This window comes from Perca fluviatilis, chromosome 16 (genome assembly GCF_010015445.1).
Source record: "Perca fluviatilis chromosome 16, GENO_Pfluv_1.0, whole genome shotgun sequence".
Classification (NCBI taxonomy): Eukaryota; Metazoa; Chordata; class Actinopteri; order Perciformes; family Percidae; genus Perca; species Perca fluviatilis.
This window is the reverse complement of record NC_053127.1, coordinates 20,642,541-20,662,220: the sequence shown is the minus strand read 5'-3', so window position 1 is coordinate 20,662,220 and position 19,680 is coordinate 20,642,541. Positions and strand designations below refer to the sequence as shown.

General features: G+C 39.6%; 1 protein-coding gene across 7 annotated transcripts in view; it reads right to left on the bottom strand.

The window, feature by feature from the left end:
- The window catches only part of cadm2a (cell adhesion molecule 2a), a 227,660-nt gene that overhangs the window by 24,366 nt on the left and 183,614 nt on the right, over positions 1-19,680 (bottom strand). For 6 of the 7 annotated variants that reach the window (XM_039777192.1, XM_039777193.1, XM_039777194.1 and 3 more), the window contains 5 exons: positions 18,205-18,342; positions 8,574-8,735; positions 7,966-8,056; positions 7,685-7,863; positions 3,709-3,822 (listed from right to left, as the gene is read on the bottom strand). In XM_039777192.1, the coding sequence (XP_039633126.1) occupies positions 3,709-3,822; positions 7,685-7,863; positions 7,966-8,056; positions 8,574-8,735; positions 18,205-18,342 (684 nt within the window). The remainder of the gene's footprint in view (positions 1-3,708; positions 3,823-7,684; positions 7,864-7,965; positions 8,057-8,573; positions 8,736-18,204; positions 18,343-19,680) is intronic. The other variant, XM_039777197.1, reaches the window with a different exon arrangement.

The window sequence follows — 19,680 nt, the reverse complement described above, 5'->3', positions numbered from 1 at the left end:
GCCACCACCAGTGTCTGGATTCCATCGGGGGGTTATGATGGTTCTCTACCCCTATAAAAAACTATTAGTATAAACGATGGAGTCTAATCTCCAAAGACTCATACATACATTTTATTATGCTGTACATAATAAAATGTATGTATGTATAAACTTATGCATATCTGCAAACAAGTCTCTCCTGACTGAAATGGATCCTGAGGCTCTCAAAAGCCAGGTGGGATATATAATCCCTCTGGCATGTTGTGAGTCTACCGCACAGTCTCCTCCTAGTTGTATGTACTATAGAGTCTCCATAGCTTCCAGTAGGCATCTTGGTAAGATGCCCAAACCAACTCAACTGACTCTTTTAAATACAGAGCCAGTTAGATTGGAACACCTGCAGAGGGGACTATAGTGATCAGATGTTTGAATGAACTCAACTGACTCCTTTTAATGCAAACATACACTCTGCAAAGGGGAGTCATGCCAGCCATTTGACTACCCAAAACTAGTGATTATGGAGGATGGTTGGGGCAAAGATAGTAAGCTAGTAGGTAGTAAATCGAAAGCAGCATAAAAAATAGGACAATAGAACTAACTTAAAGGTGCCCTGCCACACAAAACCGTTTTTCCTTGTATTTTTTGAAATATGTTAGGTCCATATGTGTTTGTGTTATGTGGTGAATGTGAAAATGAACTGCTACCTCCTCTGTCAGTTCTAGCCACTGAAAAGACATAAGCAGAGAAATCAGGCCAATTACAAAAGCTGGTCAGTCTGACATCATGTTGCCTGAGCTCATTACTATTCATGAGCTCATTGGCTAGCTGTTAGCCAATCAGATTCAAACAGCTTAGCTTGTTGAATATTAATGAGAACTGGCAGAAATCGAGCTGAGTCTTCCTGCAGGTTTTCTATACCACGCTATAATGGCTTGAAACAAGGTAACCAAGGCATTTTTTACACAAAACATGTTACAGAGTCCATGGTAGAACTTCAGACATTACCAGTGTAGGGAAGGATACTTTCAAAACGTATTTCGTTACAGAATACAGAATACATGCCCACAAATGTAATTTGTAACGTATTCCGTTACGTTACTCAATCTGAGTAACGTATTCTGAATACTTGGATTACTTCAGGATTACTTCCACATTGAATTGCGTTTTATAAGTGTAGGAATGCAGCTATCACATCCAGCTTACTAAACAGGCCTATACTGGTGTGTTCTTTTTATTCCAACTAGCTGAATGTGTACCTGAACAAGCAGATAGATTATTGTATTGGTAGTCCCGAACTGCATACTACAAAAATCTAACCGCAGTCTTGCTAGCACGAGCTAATTTTAGCTAACGTTAGCTAGCATGTCAAACGGGGCTAGTCAGTCTTTAAACGGCTCTGGAGCTAGTAAATCAGCACGTAGGAGAATGTAAAGTCGCACGTCAATGTTAAAATAGCAAGGTGACCAGTAAAACTACAGCAGACGACTACCCTTGGCTAATTAAAAAAATAGCTTACTTTAAGCTGCTTCTTCAGGTTGGAGGTGGAGTAATTTGGACGCTGAAAGGAGGTTGGTTGCTGGAAAGCACAGGTTGCACTGAACAGTTATATTTCATTCTCCCTGTTTGTTCTTTATTGTGAAATGCTGTTTGAATTTCCAAGATAGAAACTTATTCCTGCCCTGGCTCTGTCGTGCCGGTTCCGACTCCATTGTGACTGATCACGCAAATAGCTATTTTTTTCGATTTCATATCGGGGCTTCTGGAAAATGCATAGAGTTGCCTTAATTTAGTCAGAGTGAATAAACTCGTGAAACAGAGAAGTATCGTCATGTAATCCATTGATTTCAACAATGTAACTGTATTCTAAATACCAACGATTTAAATTGTAACTGTAACGGAATACAGTTACTCATAATTTGTATTCTGAATACATAACGCCGTTACATGTATTCCGTTACTCCCCAACACTGGACATTACCACAAAGTAATGAAATACGCGTGGCAGCGCACCTTTAAACAAAGATGCTACTGCAACTGTACAAGACTAGATTACTCATAACGACGGCCCAAGCATTTATATTCCCGTCGTAACAACCCACAAGACACCAAGAGAGACACGGTCATAAGTCTTGAAGGACACGTGTGCCCTTAAATTATTGGATGTACAAACTTCTATAAACCCTGCAGAGTTGTTCAATGGTTAAGAACCACAACAAAATCAGCATTGCTCCTTCTGAATCTGAGGCTTGACAATTGCAGAGTCTTTTTTCAGCACACCGGCTGATAACACACTTGGAGAACACTTCCAGTCCTGTTTTTTTTTTTTTAAATGGGAACCACCACCTGTTAGTCCATAGATGCTGTCCTCAACCTCCATGCAACATTAAAGAGGCATGTCAACTAAGAGAGCAAAACTATATTCAGAAATTTCACCACCTCAGGGTACATTTCATCCATCTGGCATTTTATACTGCAGGGCTTTTTGACAACCTCAGTGACCTATACCAGAAGGAAGGGCAAGGCTTCCCCTAGGTGTTTTAACTCTGCCTCCAATATGTTGGCAACATTCTCAAGTTCTTCAAATTGTTCCTTTTATCACCCAGGTCAGCAGTATTTCTTCCCGTTGATGACATCTTTCTGGAGACCACCAGTAGGTTCTTGGGTTGCTGCCATTACAGGCACCACTGACCTTCTGGTGACAACTGGGAGTCACCTACACAACGGGCCCAATGGACTCAAATACCATGTCCCCAACCTTGCCCAAGATGCAGCAAATATTCCTCCAGAGGTATGTAGCTGGTATCCCTCCATGTCCAACAATAGATTCAGCTTCTTCCTCAGCAGTAAAGTGACACTCAACCTCCAAGGAGGCAGTTTTTTTAGCATACAGTCAACATAGCGAGACTGCCACCTTTACCTGCAGGATGAGGATGATTTAATTTATACTGCATATCAGTGATTTTAAAGTTTAAATCCATAACCATAACTCTCTGCCACTGTCAGCCTCTGCAGGAATGAGAGGTGCAGGAAATGTGAGAAAACCTCAGTACTGTAAACCTCACCAGCATTTATTTTTCAGCTTTATTGTCATCAATTTATTCATATTTCATGTTATAATTCTCTAAGCTCTATATAAACAACATTCATATTATTGAGAAATAGATTCTCTAAGAACACCATATAGCAGTGAGATGCCCATGTGATGGCTACTGAGTTAACTCTGAAAAAGCTTTTAAAGTCAGAAATCTCTAAGCTTGAACACAGCATTAGAAGTCATGATGAGACATCTCCAGTGGCCAGACATTTTCAGTTGGACATGACATTTGCTTCTTTGAGGTTTCAGGGCACAGGCGTAGCCAAGTCTTTGGAATGCCAAGGGGACAGTGGATGGGGTATTTGAACAGCTAGACTCTTTTTGAATACAATGACCTGGAGTGTCTTAGAGACTGATACAATATTTAGTAAAATTAGTAAAGTAAATTTCAATGGACATGCATGTCATTGTCATGCCCAAGACAGTTTATATTTACTAAAAGGATAAAAAGAAGAAAAAGGTAGAAAATGCAGTATCAAATGTGTCCACATGAGGCCGAAATGCTGACGTTTGAGGAAGTGAAATAGCCGAGAGAGAATTAATAGGACGGAGGAGACACGAAAGTAAGAGGGAAGCGGAGATATACAGTAGCATGCTGAGGGGGCTGTGGAGATGCATGGGGTGGGGTACTGTACCTCTGTTGCCAGTGACTGTGGGGTCTGAGGCGTGGGTGTCTAATAGAGCGGTAGGATCTGGAAGGATGGGAGGTAGGGGGGGAGTGGTGGATGGAGGCAGGGTTGTGGGGACGTCTGGTGGAGAGGAAAGACACATATACACAAAACCAATACAACAACAACAAAAAATGAATTCACATGGGGGCTGTTAGGTACTTTAAAATAGCAACGCAAATTTTCAAAACATTATATAGTGATGGGAACAAAAAATGGCAAAATGATGACACAATTCAATGGATGTACATACAATTTAAAACACACTAATGAATTACTGTTGATGCAAAAGCAACATACATTAATTCAATTGCTGATCTTTTTTTGTGGCCTTTCATTTGATTGGGTCAATGTTCATAAGTCATATTTGAGAGACAAGCACATAGTTAAATAGCTGAACATCTCACACGCACTTTTGTGTTATAACCATTTAGCATGTAGTATATCATCAAAGAAAAGACAGGAGTAGATTTTGGCTGTATTAAGACATTTTCTGCATGGGTGGGAATAGCCTGTAGGTGTATCTTGGGCAAAGTGCACCATCTGAATAACAGTGATGCAGTATGCACTTAAAGTGTAACGAAAGAAACATTTGTTGACATCTTCATGTTATGTTTAAGTCCTAATCCTCTATATTTTCCTCGTCGTTTTGATTTAAAATGTTCTGTCTTGGAATGTGAGGGTCATTTCTGTAGCAAGAGATCAGGATTAACCTTCAATCTGCTAATGTTGGCTGACATATGTGAGGATAGATCCTGCACTGGGAACCTCTCCACACCAAATGAAGAAAGTCATTTGACAAATGATCTGTGCCAATTATCCATGTTTGCAAGGACATTTTCAGGAGAAGGTTGCAAAGCCATCATTACCATGCTCTGTTTTTGACTTCTCACTACAGGATCATGGTAAAAGTGCTTCATGCGAAGGCAGTGTTTCTCATTGTCACATGTTGAAGTAACAGGAAAAATGGGACTAAAACATTGTGTGACAAAGTTAATGAGGTTAGACTACCGCCTTGGCTTTTATGTTTGTGTCATTTTGCTTTTTATGGTGAGCTTGAGGCTTTTAATTGGCTGTGGTACTCTTTCTCAGGGCCAACTGTCCTGTGTGTCTCGGTGACATTTCAGCCTAAGCATGAATTACTAAGCAGCTAAGTGTCTTCGGGAAAGAGGGTAGAGAGAAAATGTCTCCTCGTTGGAGGGGAACCATTAAAAAGGTATTTTCAAAGAATTATGGCGGCAATTGTGAAAGGCTAAAAGGTGTGCTAATCACTAATGAAGGGTAGGAACAGACTAGGTGCCATTTCAAAAGAACATGTAATGAATAGGACTCTTTGACCCTCCCATACCCAATTGCCTTTTTTGTGGCGTATAATTTGTCAGTTAAATAACATCACTGTCATTATGTGCATTGGTTATTCTTGTTGTTACATTCAGCTGGCATTTAAAGGAATTGTTAGGTGCACGCAGACACCCTGGCATGTGGGACACTCATTAAACCGGCCCACACTATTCACTGGCAATTAGGTGAGGGGTTATTGGAGGGGTGAATAGGAAGATCAAAATTAAACTTTTAAGCTTTACTGTTGTAATACAGGGGCCTGATATACCGATTTGAGTAGACCATTACATTATTAAAAGAGATAATAACATTATTTTTATTTTCCCTTGGATGATTCTAATCAATATGCTGCTATATGTCCCTTTTTAACTCTGGTAATCAGATTCAGACATGGGTATGCAGCCTTCTTACCTTGTACACTTCACATCTCTCTCCGCTTTTAATACAGCCTTCACACAGGATATGAATTTGAAGGAAAAATAAAATAATATAAATAATATAAAATATCAGATGGTATGTATCACTCGTCATTGCTGACCTATGTTGTGGCTTTGAATGTAAATATGGCACCTTGGACATACATTATTTAACTAAATATCTAAATGTAGTAAGTAATATAACTGCTAATCTATAACCTTGACGTTCCACCGGGATTGCTCCGTTGCCACCGGAAAATCCGCCGGATTTCACTCATTTAGGTCGGATATCTGTTGCCTTGGACTGCCTTTGTGTTGGCATTTTAAACTCCGGTCGATTTATGAGGACTATGGTTAATCTTTTCTCAGATGTCTACAAGGTAAATCCAGACAGCTAACTAGACTATCTGTCCAATCTGAGTTTTCTGTTGCATGACTAAAACAACTTTTAAACGTACACATGTTCCACCAAAACAAGTTCCTTCCAAGCCTATTTTGCAGAGGCACGGCAGCTTTTCTCCGGTGCTTAGCACCACCCAAGACGATTGTGATTAGTTTAAAGAAATGCCAATAAACCAGAGCACATTTTCCTCCCATCCCCGAATGCTATGTGGAGTAGATACTCCTCCACAGCGCGAGGAGTATCAATACAATGCATTTGTGTAATGACATGGCTAAAGTCAAGATCGTTCTGAGGGTTTTTTGTTGGAGAAAGAAATAACCTGCATGCGTTATTTCTGTTTTCTAATCACAGGCCACCCTGGCTAGCATACTGTACGTTCCACGTGGATGCGCACGTGGTTCAGTTCAAGTGGATGCGGAAAATATACATTAGCTTTTACTGTGATGTGTCATAAAATGTAAATTACAGAATTGGGATTTATAGTAGTACACTTATTTATATGGCACACTGGGGAGGAAAAAACATTATTTGATATATACATTTGTATAATATATATATATCAAAGAATGTTTTATTTATTATTTTTAATTTAATGCCACAAATGCTACACAATATACAGTAACAAATGACACACTATATATATATATATATATATATATATATATATATAAAATAATGATTTTTTTCCCTCACCCAGTGTGCCATTTGTTACTTTACAGTATGTTATGTAGCATTTGTGGCATTACATTTCAACATTCCTGATTTCAGAGGTTTTCACATGTTGCTATGGCCTTGGCTATGACCATCAGAAAGCACTTCATGAACTATTGACGGTAACCTTGGTTGCATCCTTTATCGGCTCCACATCTGGTTATTACTGTACATCCACCAAGGACAGTCAAGAACGTTCTAGAAATCACTCTAGCTCTGGCTATCGGCTATGGCTTAATCTCTCATGTTCATCAGATTAGATATGCTTCGTGTAATGTTAATAATGTAATATTTTATTGATCCACTTAGGGAAAATCTCTTTTGCCTCCAGTCGTATGGTCTCTCTGGCCAAAAACTACCTGCCTCTTTATCCCTCATCACACACTACCTTAAAACAGAGGGGGAAGAGATGTGTCACTGCTTTTTTTTTTTTTTTTTTTTTAGCATTATTACTTTATGCCAAGAGACAAATGGCAGAGGAGAAACGGAAGCTAGGAAGAGTTATCTATTTTCCTTCACACTGAGTCCCTTTATCCCCCACCTCCTCTGGCGTTACTAGGAATTACTTATCCTTCCTGACAACGCAGCACTAAATTCTGCCTCCCTCACACATTTCCCTCATGGTGTATATGTGTGTGTGTGTGTGTGTGTGTGTGTGTGTGTGTGTGTGTGTGTGTGTGTGTGTGTGTGTGTAGAGGATCTGGGACGCAGGTTTATTTAAGGAAAGGCGTTGGTGGCATTTGTGTCACCTAAGGCCCTTATTCTCCCGGTGAGAGATAGTACCACTAATCACTCTTAGCACTGATGCTGTATGCAGATCAGGATGTATTATAATCCTGTTTTTTGCAATGGAGTTTGGTGATTGTGTCTGTGAGGTTCATACTTTCTACTATTTATTTGTAGCATTATTGGAGTCCAAATCATCCTCTTGCAGCTTTTTATCATTTGAAAGGTACTTTATCTATATGTTTTGTCATATGAGTAACTGATGAAGATTTCTCTTTGTTTCTTTACCTTTGGACATGATCACATGAAAAACAATTACCCATATATCAGTCATCTTTAAACTCACCATAGACGTAGAGTACATATTCAGCACTGCTGGTCCCTAGGTGGTTGCCGGCTTCGCAGCGGTAGGTGCCGTTGTCTGTCTTGTTGAGTGAAGTAAAGGTGAGCTCCCTCCCCTCTACAATCATCCTGTCCATGTCAGGAAGTTCACTCCCGTCCTTTGTCCACATCACAGGATCTGGCCTGGGAGGTTAGAGGATGTAAAAGAGAAACAAGGCATGCTTCATGTTCCTGTCTGAAGCATTTAAAAGGCTGACATCAACTAACAGAAGTTGAGTGACTTACGAAGGGTTTCCTTTGGACACACACTCCAGCTTTAAGTACTGACCCTCCTGAGGGACTGCAAGGGAGTGGATGATCTGCACACGTGGAGCATCTAGGACAGACAGAGAAGGCTCAAAGTGAGGGCTGACAATATGGAATACATTCATATTAAAGTTACCATCCCATTTTTATCTTGCTATCGTGTTATGATTTAACGATTTACTAAAATATTCTTATTTAAGTGGTAAAAAAGCATGAACCAAAAAAAAGGTCAATCTCATTGAATTTTCCTTGAACAAAATCTTAAAACTTTCTAAATATTAATGAAATAAAATTATTTAAGATGTCACCCTGTGACAGGTTTTGATAAAATATACCATGAAAAAGAACTGTAATTTTTTATCTTTCATTTAAAGAACATTGTCGTGATTCAAACACAGCACCTGGAGTTTGTAATCTGAGTTTTTCATGGATGATAAATTATTAAATTTCCTTTTTGGAGCTAACAGGATTCTGCAGCTATAAAAGCATTCTTAGCTACTTCCTCTTTCTAATCTATTTTTCTTTTCTGCTTCTCTCTGTACACTCCATGTGTTTGAGTGTGTGCATATCTTAGTGTGTACACTCACAGTGGACTTCCAGTACTTCAGTAGCCTGCTGTGGTGTCTGTGTGAGTGCCACATGGTCCACTCTGCAGGTGTAGGCCACTCCATCATCATTTCTGTCCACGTGCAGCTGTAGAGAGCTCCGCACCGTAAATGTCTTCCCACTTGCATTCACCTCTTTGGCACCTTTGGAGAAAGTTGCATACTGTCACAGGTGCAGCACATTTATCTTGCAAGGAGTGAGGGCCACACATCAACGTGACGTCCCTGTGTTCAGCTTAGCCCTGCTTTACATCCACAGCCAGACTCCACCAGGGTCTTCTATACATATAGACAAGAGCCTAGCATGCAATGTAACAAGCACCTAAATTGAAATTCCACAATATCTTTACATTTATATCTTCATTATAGTTATTGGCCATTTTAGGGGAATTATGCATGCCATTATTCCTGTAAACATTCTGCAATGAAATAGCTTTAAACAAAAGAATGAATAATTAAACACATGATCAAACGAGAAAAAACAGCCCAGCTCACATTACACATCTCCCTGGATGCTGCTTTGGCATCTCTACAGCACATGTCCAATTCTTGGCAGGACTCGTAACAAAACCCTCCTGCCTCACCTCTAGGTCGGGGACTCTTTGAATGTAATGTGTATATTTACACCGTAGGCCTTTTTGACCACCTCTGGCTTCCCCTACCATGTCTGCCTGGGGCTTCACTGCTCCCACACAATGTCTAAATCTCACCAAACACTTTTCTCTCCCTCTAATCCTTCTACACTTCCAGCCTCATTGGGACAAAAACATTACCAGGGCCAATCCGACGTTTGCCAATAACTTCAATCAGCCTTGTTGCAAAGTATCATTATGCACAGTCCTCTCCATCTGTACAACTACAACCTGCTCTCAGAACTAACCCTGCAACACCTGCCTTGTAATACCAACCAAACAGCTGATCCACCTCTCTGCGCCCATCAACACCCCAATCATTGCCAAGGCATTGGAGAACTACTCCAACCCAGCTTCCTTAAATCATCTACATGATATCCTAAAATTTGGCTTGCTCCTTGATCACACCATTCCACTTATTGCCTCATTAGCCTCACCAATGATGTGGGCCTTAGATAAGCCAAATGTGTTTGATTAAAGTTCCACGACCCTCATGACACCAATCTTTGACCACGACATTAGTGTCCTTGAAAACTTATTGGCTTGCAATAAATCATCATCCCTAAAGGCAGTGATGCCTACTAGTCACAAAGTTGATCCTGCACCGATTTCATCCTCCGTCCCCGTCACACTGTACTTGAGCTTGACACTCTGTACCTGAGCACAGTCCAGATGAACAGAGTTTTCAACAACATACTGCATACCTAAGAATCCTAAGATCCTGCACAAATTCATACCTAATAATTTAAGAACTGTGGCTGTGTTCAGGTACCAGACAACATTTGATGATGCCAATTTTTGATGAAGCCTCAGCCTACGCATATCACATTAATGTTCTCCTAAATCCATCGACTGTTAAGTATGCGTTATGTAATACAAATGACCATCCTCCTCCAGACTACACACTTAGGCCAACATTTACAACTCACCACCACCAGATCTGTTTTAACCTACTAGCTGTAACTTAAGTGCTTACATGTATCCACCACCAAACAGGTATTTACTGTATAACAGATTCTTCTTTTCAATCACATCTGCTCAGCCTGTCTTTTGGGGGTGGTTGGTTTACTCACATCATGCCAGCAGCCAGTATTTGAAATCACATCAAGCTTGCTCATCCACACTCCTACAACTTTTTCAGAAGAGGAAAAAATACTATAATACTGTATTCAGCTGTCCAGGCTCTGCATTAAGGTGTTACCCTGGTTTGTAAAATCGTGTCCCTTTTTCTTTTCTCATCATAGCAAATTCAAGAAAGCATCAGTGTATGTACAGTCTCATGCTCTCTCTCTCATGCTGGCCAGTTTTGTTTGCATCTCCTAAAAAGACTGTTTACGCTCCATATCCTTCTCTCCTCTGCGCTCATCTGCTCCACTTTCTAAGCATTCTACCCCACTGTCTCCTCTCCCTCTCCATTCTGCCAATCAACTATTCCGCTCAGTCACTTCCCGCCTCCCCTAGAGATGAATGACTGACAGGTCTGCAGTGTTAGCAACATCCACCCAGACAACAAGAGAGGGGGAAATGGCTGGATTTCTTCACAAAGAAGACACTGCAGGAGACAAGGGAGAGTGAGAAAAAGTGCTGGATAGAGAGGACATCACATTTCTAATATCAAAGCATGTTTAGCAGTTGCAAACATTCTCCTGCTATTTCTATTAGTTATTCCACGTCCTCATAGACTGCCTCTCCCTGCCTCTTAAACGTGTCTTTCTCCTTCTGTCTGCAGAAGGTTCCTTCCACATATATATTGTTTCCAATCACCCTATCTTTCTTTGAGTCTGTTTCCTCTATTCCCCTGTTAATATTTGTATTTTATTGTTGAGGTAAGTATTGTGGTCAATGAATAGTTGGTTAAACTGACTTGCACCAAAGAAATGTTCAATTACACACCAACGTATCTGAAAAATATATTTTCAAAAAGGTTATGATACAGTTTCTACTTCACAGCTGTTTCTAAGTCATCTATATTTTTGTCTTGGCACAAGTTTAAAAAGTGTTTTTATTATTTTTAAAGTATGTCAATTCAAAACACTTTGACTGAATGAATCATCCCGAATTGTGCAGTTTCATTGTGCTCATGTCATATGTTATGCTGCTCAAGACCAGAATTTAAGTACTTCAATCAATGTAATTGGCACTCAGAGATTCCCTGGTAGAAACTAATCTAATGTTCTGTCTGTACTTAAACTCCTCTATTTTTTATTTTAGGTTAGCTTTCAGCAAAAAAAAAAAAAGATTATTTCTCAGAGAGTTCATACTTTTTTTATCTAAGAGGTTCCTTATTGTAAATGTGCTCCGCTCCAAAAAAAAAAAACTATTGGAGAGATCGTGAAGCTCACTTCCTACATAATTCTGCTTTGTGATTTCAATGTCTGTAGACCCATTTAGATGTCTGACAAGATGTCTTGTCTCATGGCGATTTCAATGGACTCTCTGATTGCCTCTGTGTGATTCAGGGTAAAATGTGCTTGCACAAAGTTTGAGTTTGTTAATATCATTATTTGGTCCAAAGGCTTCTTATATCCACACTGAGAACATAATAACAGGTGTCTAACAGCAAGCTATACCTCATTGTAAAAGTGCGTCAATCTGTATAGCTTCTGTATGGTTGTGCGTGCGTGCATAAAAGTGTGTGTGCATGTGTGTGGGTGAGAGAAGGTATAATTGGGCTATAAATATCCTATCACATTTTAAATGCAGCTGAAAGAAGCAGCTGACATTGTGCTGCCATTAAAGCTCAGAGTTGTCAATTTTATAGCAGCTACTGAGTTACTTTAAGCTGTTGGTAACTTCACATGACTCTTGCTTTCTCTGTGTTAGAACTTTAATACACTCTACAGTGTTTCTCTCAGTACTCATATCAAACGCTCTCTCTCTCAAAAAAAGTCAATCATGGACTCTTCCTTTTGCAGCCTTTCTATGTGGTTTAGAAGGGCTGCATAAAGAAAATATTAAGAGTGAGTTTTTCAGATATAGGATAGAGGCATTTTTTACAGTTTATAAAAGAGACAAAACCCAGCTTGAATTTTCTTTGTATTTTAAATGGCAAGCAAATTAAAAATGCATCTTCTTTAAGCTCTTGAGCCTGCCATCATGAATGTACTATATATAATTGGAAGTGCAGCCAGCAGCAACCCCATGTGTATTGTCTAAAACTGCACTCTCACATTATACTGTTATTACATCTCTCACAGCTCTCTTATTTTTACACAATCTACATGATTTACTAGAATTGTTGGGGTATCCAGCAGTCTCTGTCAACATGTGCATTTACATTTTTTTTTTCTAAATACAAAAGATGCATACCATCCTACCATATTCACCTGTGGAACCTTTCCTTCACAAAAAGCCTGGCAGTATTTGGCTGTGTCCACAGCACACTGTTCTGTAAGTGGGTTATCAGAACTCTGCGTAGTTGGTGTGAGCCAAGACAGGGCCTTGGAGTATTAGAAATGGAAATGACAGGCATACAAGTGTGAGAATCTGACCCTTTCATGCCATTTCACAGGAGAAAGGGACAACCCAAGAAAAGAAGATGGAGGGACAGACAAGAGAGACACAGGAGAACTTCTGGGATGGGGGAGGAATCATCAACAACTGCGACGGAGCTGACGAATCCTGGCAGCAGGGGCCCGAGGGCTGACTCACATACCCTGAACTGCATCCCATCTAAGATTTTCAACGATTTGCCTGTAACATCTCTTGTGGGTGAGGATAAGCAAAATATATAATAGTACAAAACTACAATATAATTCAATTCACGATGCAAAGAGAAAAGATGAGCTGCACAGCAATAGGTATGGCTAAACTTTAAAACAAGAGCACTAATACACAGCAGGCTGGAGATCCTATAGCGTGCCATCCACCATCTTCTCACTTGTTCTGGCTACCGTGCAGCATTCAGGGTGCTGGGCCTGTTGGCAGCCTGAAAGCACCCTCCCCTATCTGACCTGGTTTACCAGCCGGACTCTGGGTCTTAACTGACGGGTGACTACGACCAGGGAGCACTGTTGAGTTTCTATCAGTGCCTGGCACACTCTACATAATGTCCTTTCTGACATGAAACTCCCTGAGCATTCACAGCTAAGAAATGTCTACTGTGGGTTCATGAGGATTTTTTCACCGGCCCATCAAAAGGAGAGGTCTGGTCAGTCTCAGTGCTCCACCTCCAGGATGTTGCTCTTAACTGGCACAGACAGTCGGTGTAGCAATCGGATCTCCTCTTCTTTCGCCCCAGTGCTCAAGTCTAAGTCTGTTAACCTGTCTCTTATCATGCTAGAGACAGATGATACACCTCTAAATGGGCATATTTAATCAAGGTGATACAAGTTTAAAGAAAGAAAGAAAGTTGAGGTGGCGCATGAGATATTCGTGCTCTAGATTTTTTTGCTCTTTATTCTACCCATCTTGTGGTTAAAGAGTTTGACAAAAACTATTTAACTTAAAGTTTTGATGCTACAAAGAGATGTCTCATCTTAACCCAGTGCATTGATGTTAATTAATATAAAAATCTAACAGATTTTCACAGAACTCATTTCAGGCATGTGCACATGCATGCAAGTACTTATGCTCTTGTGCACGTGTACAGGATATAGAGGGTGAATATGCGTTTTTGTGTATGTGACTTAGACATCTTTTATTCATGCCACTGTGACTTGCAGGAGCCATCTTGAAATTACATCTTTAATGGTCATTGATCCACTCCACCCCAGGGAGCTGGATAGTATAAATGTAGTCCCAACACAGACTTTTTAAGTAGTGTGCAAGGTTGTCAAACACTTTTGAAATGACTGAAGATGTATTTTTCTTTTCTGGAAAACTACTTTAAATTACTGAGCTTAATTCTTATTTTAGTGTTCACAAGCACTAGCAGTCCGATCAACGTCAACATTGTCCTCTTTGAAATAAGCTCTATAAGCTATTGCCTATTCCCTATCCTCAATAGCTCTTTCCAGAGCAAACATTGACATAATGATGGCCATCATTCTGTTCTCACTCACAGGAAGGACAATTACCCATAAATGAAGAAGCAGTCAGCACTATTTAAAAAGGTTGTTCAGTCACTGTTCAATTCTTCAGTAAATGGGCAGACTTGAGTGATAGCGTACTGAAAAGTCAGCAAACAACGACCTAAAATAGTGCAAGGATGTCTGCAGTAGCAGTTCCTTGTCCTTGACTAACAAGTTTGACAACAGAATAGGGATGTGACCGCAAGCAAATTCGAATCAAATCTTTGTGTTTTCTTCCTTAAGCCCCCTTGGAATAGAGTTATCGCCTAACATGATGAAGCAATAACCTCTACAGTTTAGGTCGGAGAGTATGATAATACTAGTCCGATAGCGAACATCCCCATCCTTATTTGAAATAAATATTCATTTCATCTCTGCTCTTGGTCTCCACACTGCTCCCTCTGGTTCAGTGGTGTGTAAACAAGTGCTACATGTGGTGATATTGGCAGAGGTCTCTCTGGGTTACGGTGTGTAACTGAGATAGAAATATATCATTACTGGGTGGGGACTGAGGGGATCTGAGGGACAAAGAGACTGAGAAATAGGAATATTGGATTCCGTTCCACACACACAAGCTTATGTCCTTACATGCAGGCTGTCTACTCCATCTGTCGGTTTTGCTCACACACATATACGAAGATACACACACTTAGCATAGGGTGTCCGTTAACTGCATGCGAATGGGTGATGGACTGCTCCAGTGGCTCTGCCGGTAATATAATCTTCTCTATACCCCCAGATCCCACACCAATATGTCACAATTGTCATTTATTCCGAGCATGGTCACCCACAATCAGATGGCTTTTTTACATTGAACACACCCTGATCCAGGATGATGAACACTTCAAGTGCACTCACATACACCTGCACATGCATACATACATTGTGTATTAACGTGGGTTGCCCTTTGTGTTTGTTTGCTTCATATTTATTTATATTGTCGGTTTTAAATGTGGAAAGAACGTTGAACGGCCGGAGAGTGGCTGCTAATAAAAAACAGCTACTTGTCAGGGATCAATATGTCATTCACCTGTGAAACCAACAGGGGCTTCAGCATTTATATATAATTTTCTACATTTATATATAACTTCTATGGTGTAAAAAAAAAGGTAATGGTGACAAGGTTAGCCATTAAGGAAAAAATGTGTATAAACGTTCATGGATTTGGTTTGATCAGAGGTGATGTCAAAATCTGATTAGAATTTTGTCTTTACTGTCAAGAGACAGTGTGTATTTTTTTTGTTAGCGCAGAGGATGTTCTGAGGAAGTCTAAATAAACATGAGGACACAGATTCAATATCATCTCCTAACTACAGTTAATTTAAAGGAAAGATACCATGACATCTGCTTAAAACTGTGTGCAAAACCAGCATTGATTTGGGCTTATCTGCTTGTGGACCCTGGGAAACCCTAATGCGAGATAGCAGGCTGAGCTGTTGGGTCTTAAGCCAGGGTAGAAAGGGTGTATTGGTAGACACCAAGAGAGCTTTTCAGTGAATTCAGCGAGGGCCGAAACATCATCCATCTGATCGAAATTCTTGATGAGTCCAAAAGCACATCTGATAAGAATCTTCTAATCTGACATTTGTATAAAGTCTCATGGTTGTGCATTCTGTTTTGGGACAATGTTACCAAGATTTCAGAGGAAGGGTGAAGCTGAACACAATATTTGTGTCCTTTTTGGGCAAAGAAATATAACCTTGTCACAATGAATAATATACTGATATAAAATTGTACAAGACCCAAATTAAAGGGAGTAGTGTGCCAAGCTGAGGAGAGAATTATAGCATATGACCTTAATAAGAAGGCGTATCCTCTTGAGACTACCTTCACTTCAAACCACTAAGGATATCTCTGACTACCTGGTAGCTTTCTGTGTTAAATTAAAAGAACATTATGTCCTGGCTAGGTTTCTATTGCCTTACAGGAAACTCTTCTCTCAGTAGTGGGAGAAACAATAATCACCCGTAGAGACACAATAACCCTATAAGGGAAAATACCCACTCTGCTAATTAGCGTATATTCTTCTTCTATAAGCTTCATGTTCCTCAGAAGGGCAACAAGAGGACATATAAAGTGGAGTGATAAACTACTATAATACATTATAAAAACATGGTGATTTGTTAGATTAGAAAAATTTAAAAAATAAATAAATAATAATAATAATATATAATGCAATTTGGGGATCTACTCATAAACAGCATTTAATGAGTGAGAGATTGATAACATTATTTTTTATATAACATAAAAATGTGATAATGGTTATAGAGAGTATCAAGTATTCCGTTTCATATTCATGAATTATGTTCAAGTAATAAACGTGAGGTTTTGGCAGTGTCAATGAGCATAAGGGTAGGAAAACTGTAAGCAGTTACTAGGTGTTTGTTAAGGCATGTCCTGCAATCCAAAGGTTATTTAAAAAACTGTACACATTGTACATTAATTTAAGAATGGGAATACATTGACTATGTCTGTCTTCTATCTGGCGTACATTGCGCCAGATAGAAGACAGACACACTGTATTCAATGTTGTCTGTGATATCAGAGAAGTACTGATAGCAGAAAGAGAAAGCATTAATATGCAAAGTTAATAAGAAAAATGATGCATGCTTTGGCAAAAAGGATTTTTGTGATTTATTAATCCTTTGTATATAAGCAGTGAAATGAACTCTGTGAAGTGTCTGTGTATTTTGCATCCCAAATGTTATTTTACTCTAAATTCTTCTACATTTAATTGGGCGTTTAGGATGTGCAACACCTGGCTGCTTGTTATTCTCACCACTGAGTTTCACTGATCTGTTGGGTTACATAAAGATTTGGATTGTAGTGTCCATTATAGTGTCTTACCAAACCTGCATTGTTTTTTGGCAGTTCTAATATAAGAAAAAGAAAACCTGTGATTCTCAAGCCTATCTATTTGTTTCACTTGCAGTCAATTTAAATTAGAAAAGAGTGATTTGCATTTTTTTTTATCTGCCTTTATTCTACTTTGTGAAACAGCAGAGAAACCTTTGTGAAAAGTTCTGCAACCGTGCTGATGATCTGTGACAGTCTGTCCCACTGGGTTCTACATTTTATTTGATACAGACCCGCATCTGTTTCTCTCTTCCTCAGAAACCTAATTTCATCATTTCATATCCCTTGCTCTCTTTTCTAAAATACTCTCTTTCTCTCTCTCTCTCTCTCTCTCTCTCTCTTGGTCTCCTGTTCAAACAATTACAAAGCGGATGGTTCATCAAGTAGAACAAAGCAGGAGCAGGGTGGAAATGTGGTGTGTAGTCCAGCCAGTGTGATTTAGAACAGCCTCATAACAAGGGAGGTTAATGTATCGGTCTCAGGCCAGAGAACACATGCTGAATCTGCTCTATTAGAAACAACTTGTTCAGAACAAAAACACACTGTTAAAGGATGCACTGCAGCAGTTTCATGGTACCAGTTTTATGGAAAATACTTTCTGCCCATTCAAAATAGTATTCTAAAACACAAATTCATATGTTATGGTACATTTGTGCTCTGTTTATTATAAAGCATGGTCTGAGCCATGCTGGATTGGAAAATCCATATTTGTTCGTTTCTGACAGCACTATGGAGATGGGGATGTCTCTGCATATATAACATTTTAAATTGTGGGCCTAGTTGAGTATTTTACCCTAAAGGTAAACTACAGTATAGCTTGGTATTGGAAATATCAGTAAATGTGTAGCAACATTGCCAATAGCATAGAATGGTTTTATCTTTTTAAAACTATAGTAAGTACTATAATAAATTGCTTAATTGAGAAAATGTTAACAAAAACAAATATCTAGTCCAATTAATGAGTTACATCTTTGATTTTGTTTCTAAAAATCGATTTGCCATGTTTTAAAATAGCAAAAATTAAACCCTTGACATACTGTCTGTATGACATTACACACACTGTGTTAAAGTGGCAGTGATGCAGATGTAAATAGAGATACAGATGTTACATACCTTTGATCTCCTTTTCATTCCTGAACCAGCGCAGGTCGGCGGCGGGCTTGCTGCCGTGAGTCATGCAGGTCAGAGTGATGTGGTCTCCCTCCATGGCAGGTTTGGTCAGGCCATCGATCTCTGGCTTCTCCGGCACACCTGAAGGATGGAACAGGAAATCACAGCGATGGAACTAATTCACACACAGCGGCATGTCATTATGCAACAATAATATTATAATGCCTTATTGGAAATTCTCCTCCAGCTCGCGTTCCTGCAGGAAGATTAGAGAGCAGACTACAGAGCAGCATCCCTGAGCAGTTTCCTGCTTGAGAACACATCAGGGAGGATTCTTGCTGACACAGCCGTGAATGGTTTCTCATCTCTGGTCCTCATCTTTAAGGGTAGGTTCAACCAAATTATAATTTGGCCAGGTTGTATCATATCTGTCTCTGCATCAACTCAAATACAACAGCTGTGTTTTCACTAGACCCATTTGCTACAGAAGAAAACAAACTGAAAAAAAACATCTTCATGGCTAGCACATGATGAAAGTTGAAAAATCTGTTTTTGTGGGTGTGTGACAATGTGGGTTAGGGGTAGCAAAGGTGACCACATAGGAGGCCACGAGGTTGTACAGCACATGTTAATTACTGGCCTTTCCTATAATGAGTGTTTTAGGTATGTGGATTCTGCTCTTCTAATGTCAATGAGCAATAAGTCTGCCTCAGGCTGAGTGACTGAAAGGTCTGTCAGTCAATGCCATTGACTGACTTTGGCCTCGTCTGTCTCACCACCTCGTGTAAGGTTTATTACCAGACTTAAAGGTCCTCCTGTTTACCATCCTTGTGAACGAACTGTATCCGCAATCGTAACAATGGCTGCTGCTTTGTAGATACAGTATGCAGTTAGATGTATCCATCTTAATCTATCTAAATACTATACCATTTTCTATGCAAATGTCTAGGTTTCAAGTATGTGAAGTGTCCCTATATCTAATTAAGTACTGTGCTGCGTGTGTGTGTGAATGAGTAAGTGTGGCTTGACTCAGAGAAGTGTTTGATGGTTTTGCTCCAAGACCGAACCAGAACAGATCAAATACAACGTTCATCTTATACAGTCACGTTCCCCTTAAGTGTGCATGTTTCTCTGCTTATTTGTGCATTGTGGATTTGTACATGCTGAGGGTATAATTTGTACGATTACGGTTGCATGACTGTTTAAGCATGACCAACAGCGTTTTGAAGACGTGAAAAGGAAAAGAGAGCTAGATTTCTAATGCGAGGTGAAATTTCCTGTTCACTGAATCACTAATATTGCCTGTGGCCATTGTGGTCACAATTCTTTATGCTAATCACACATTTTATTCAAAGTTTACAGAAGTCATGTTTATGAGAAGTTACTTAGAACCAAAATCAAAGTCAGTTACTAATAACAATGACACTTTGTAATGCTAAAGCCTGTCATGTTGAGCATTTTTTTGGCCAACCTAGTGGC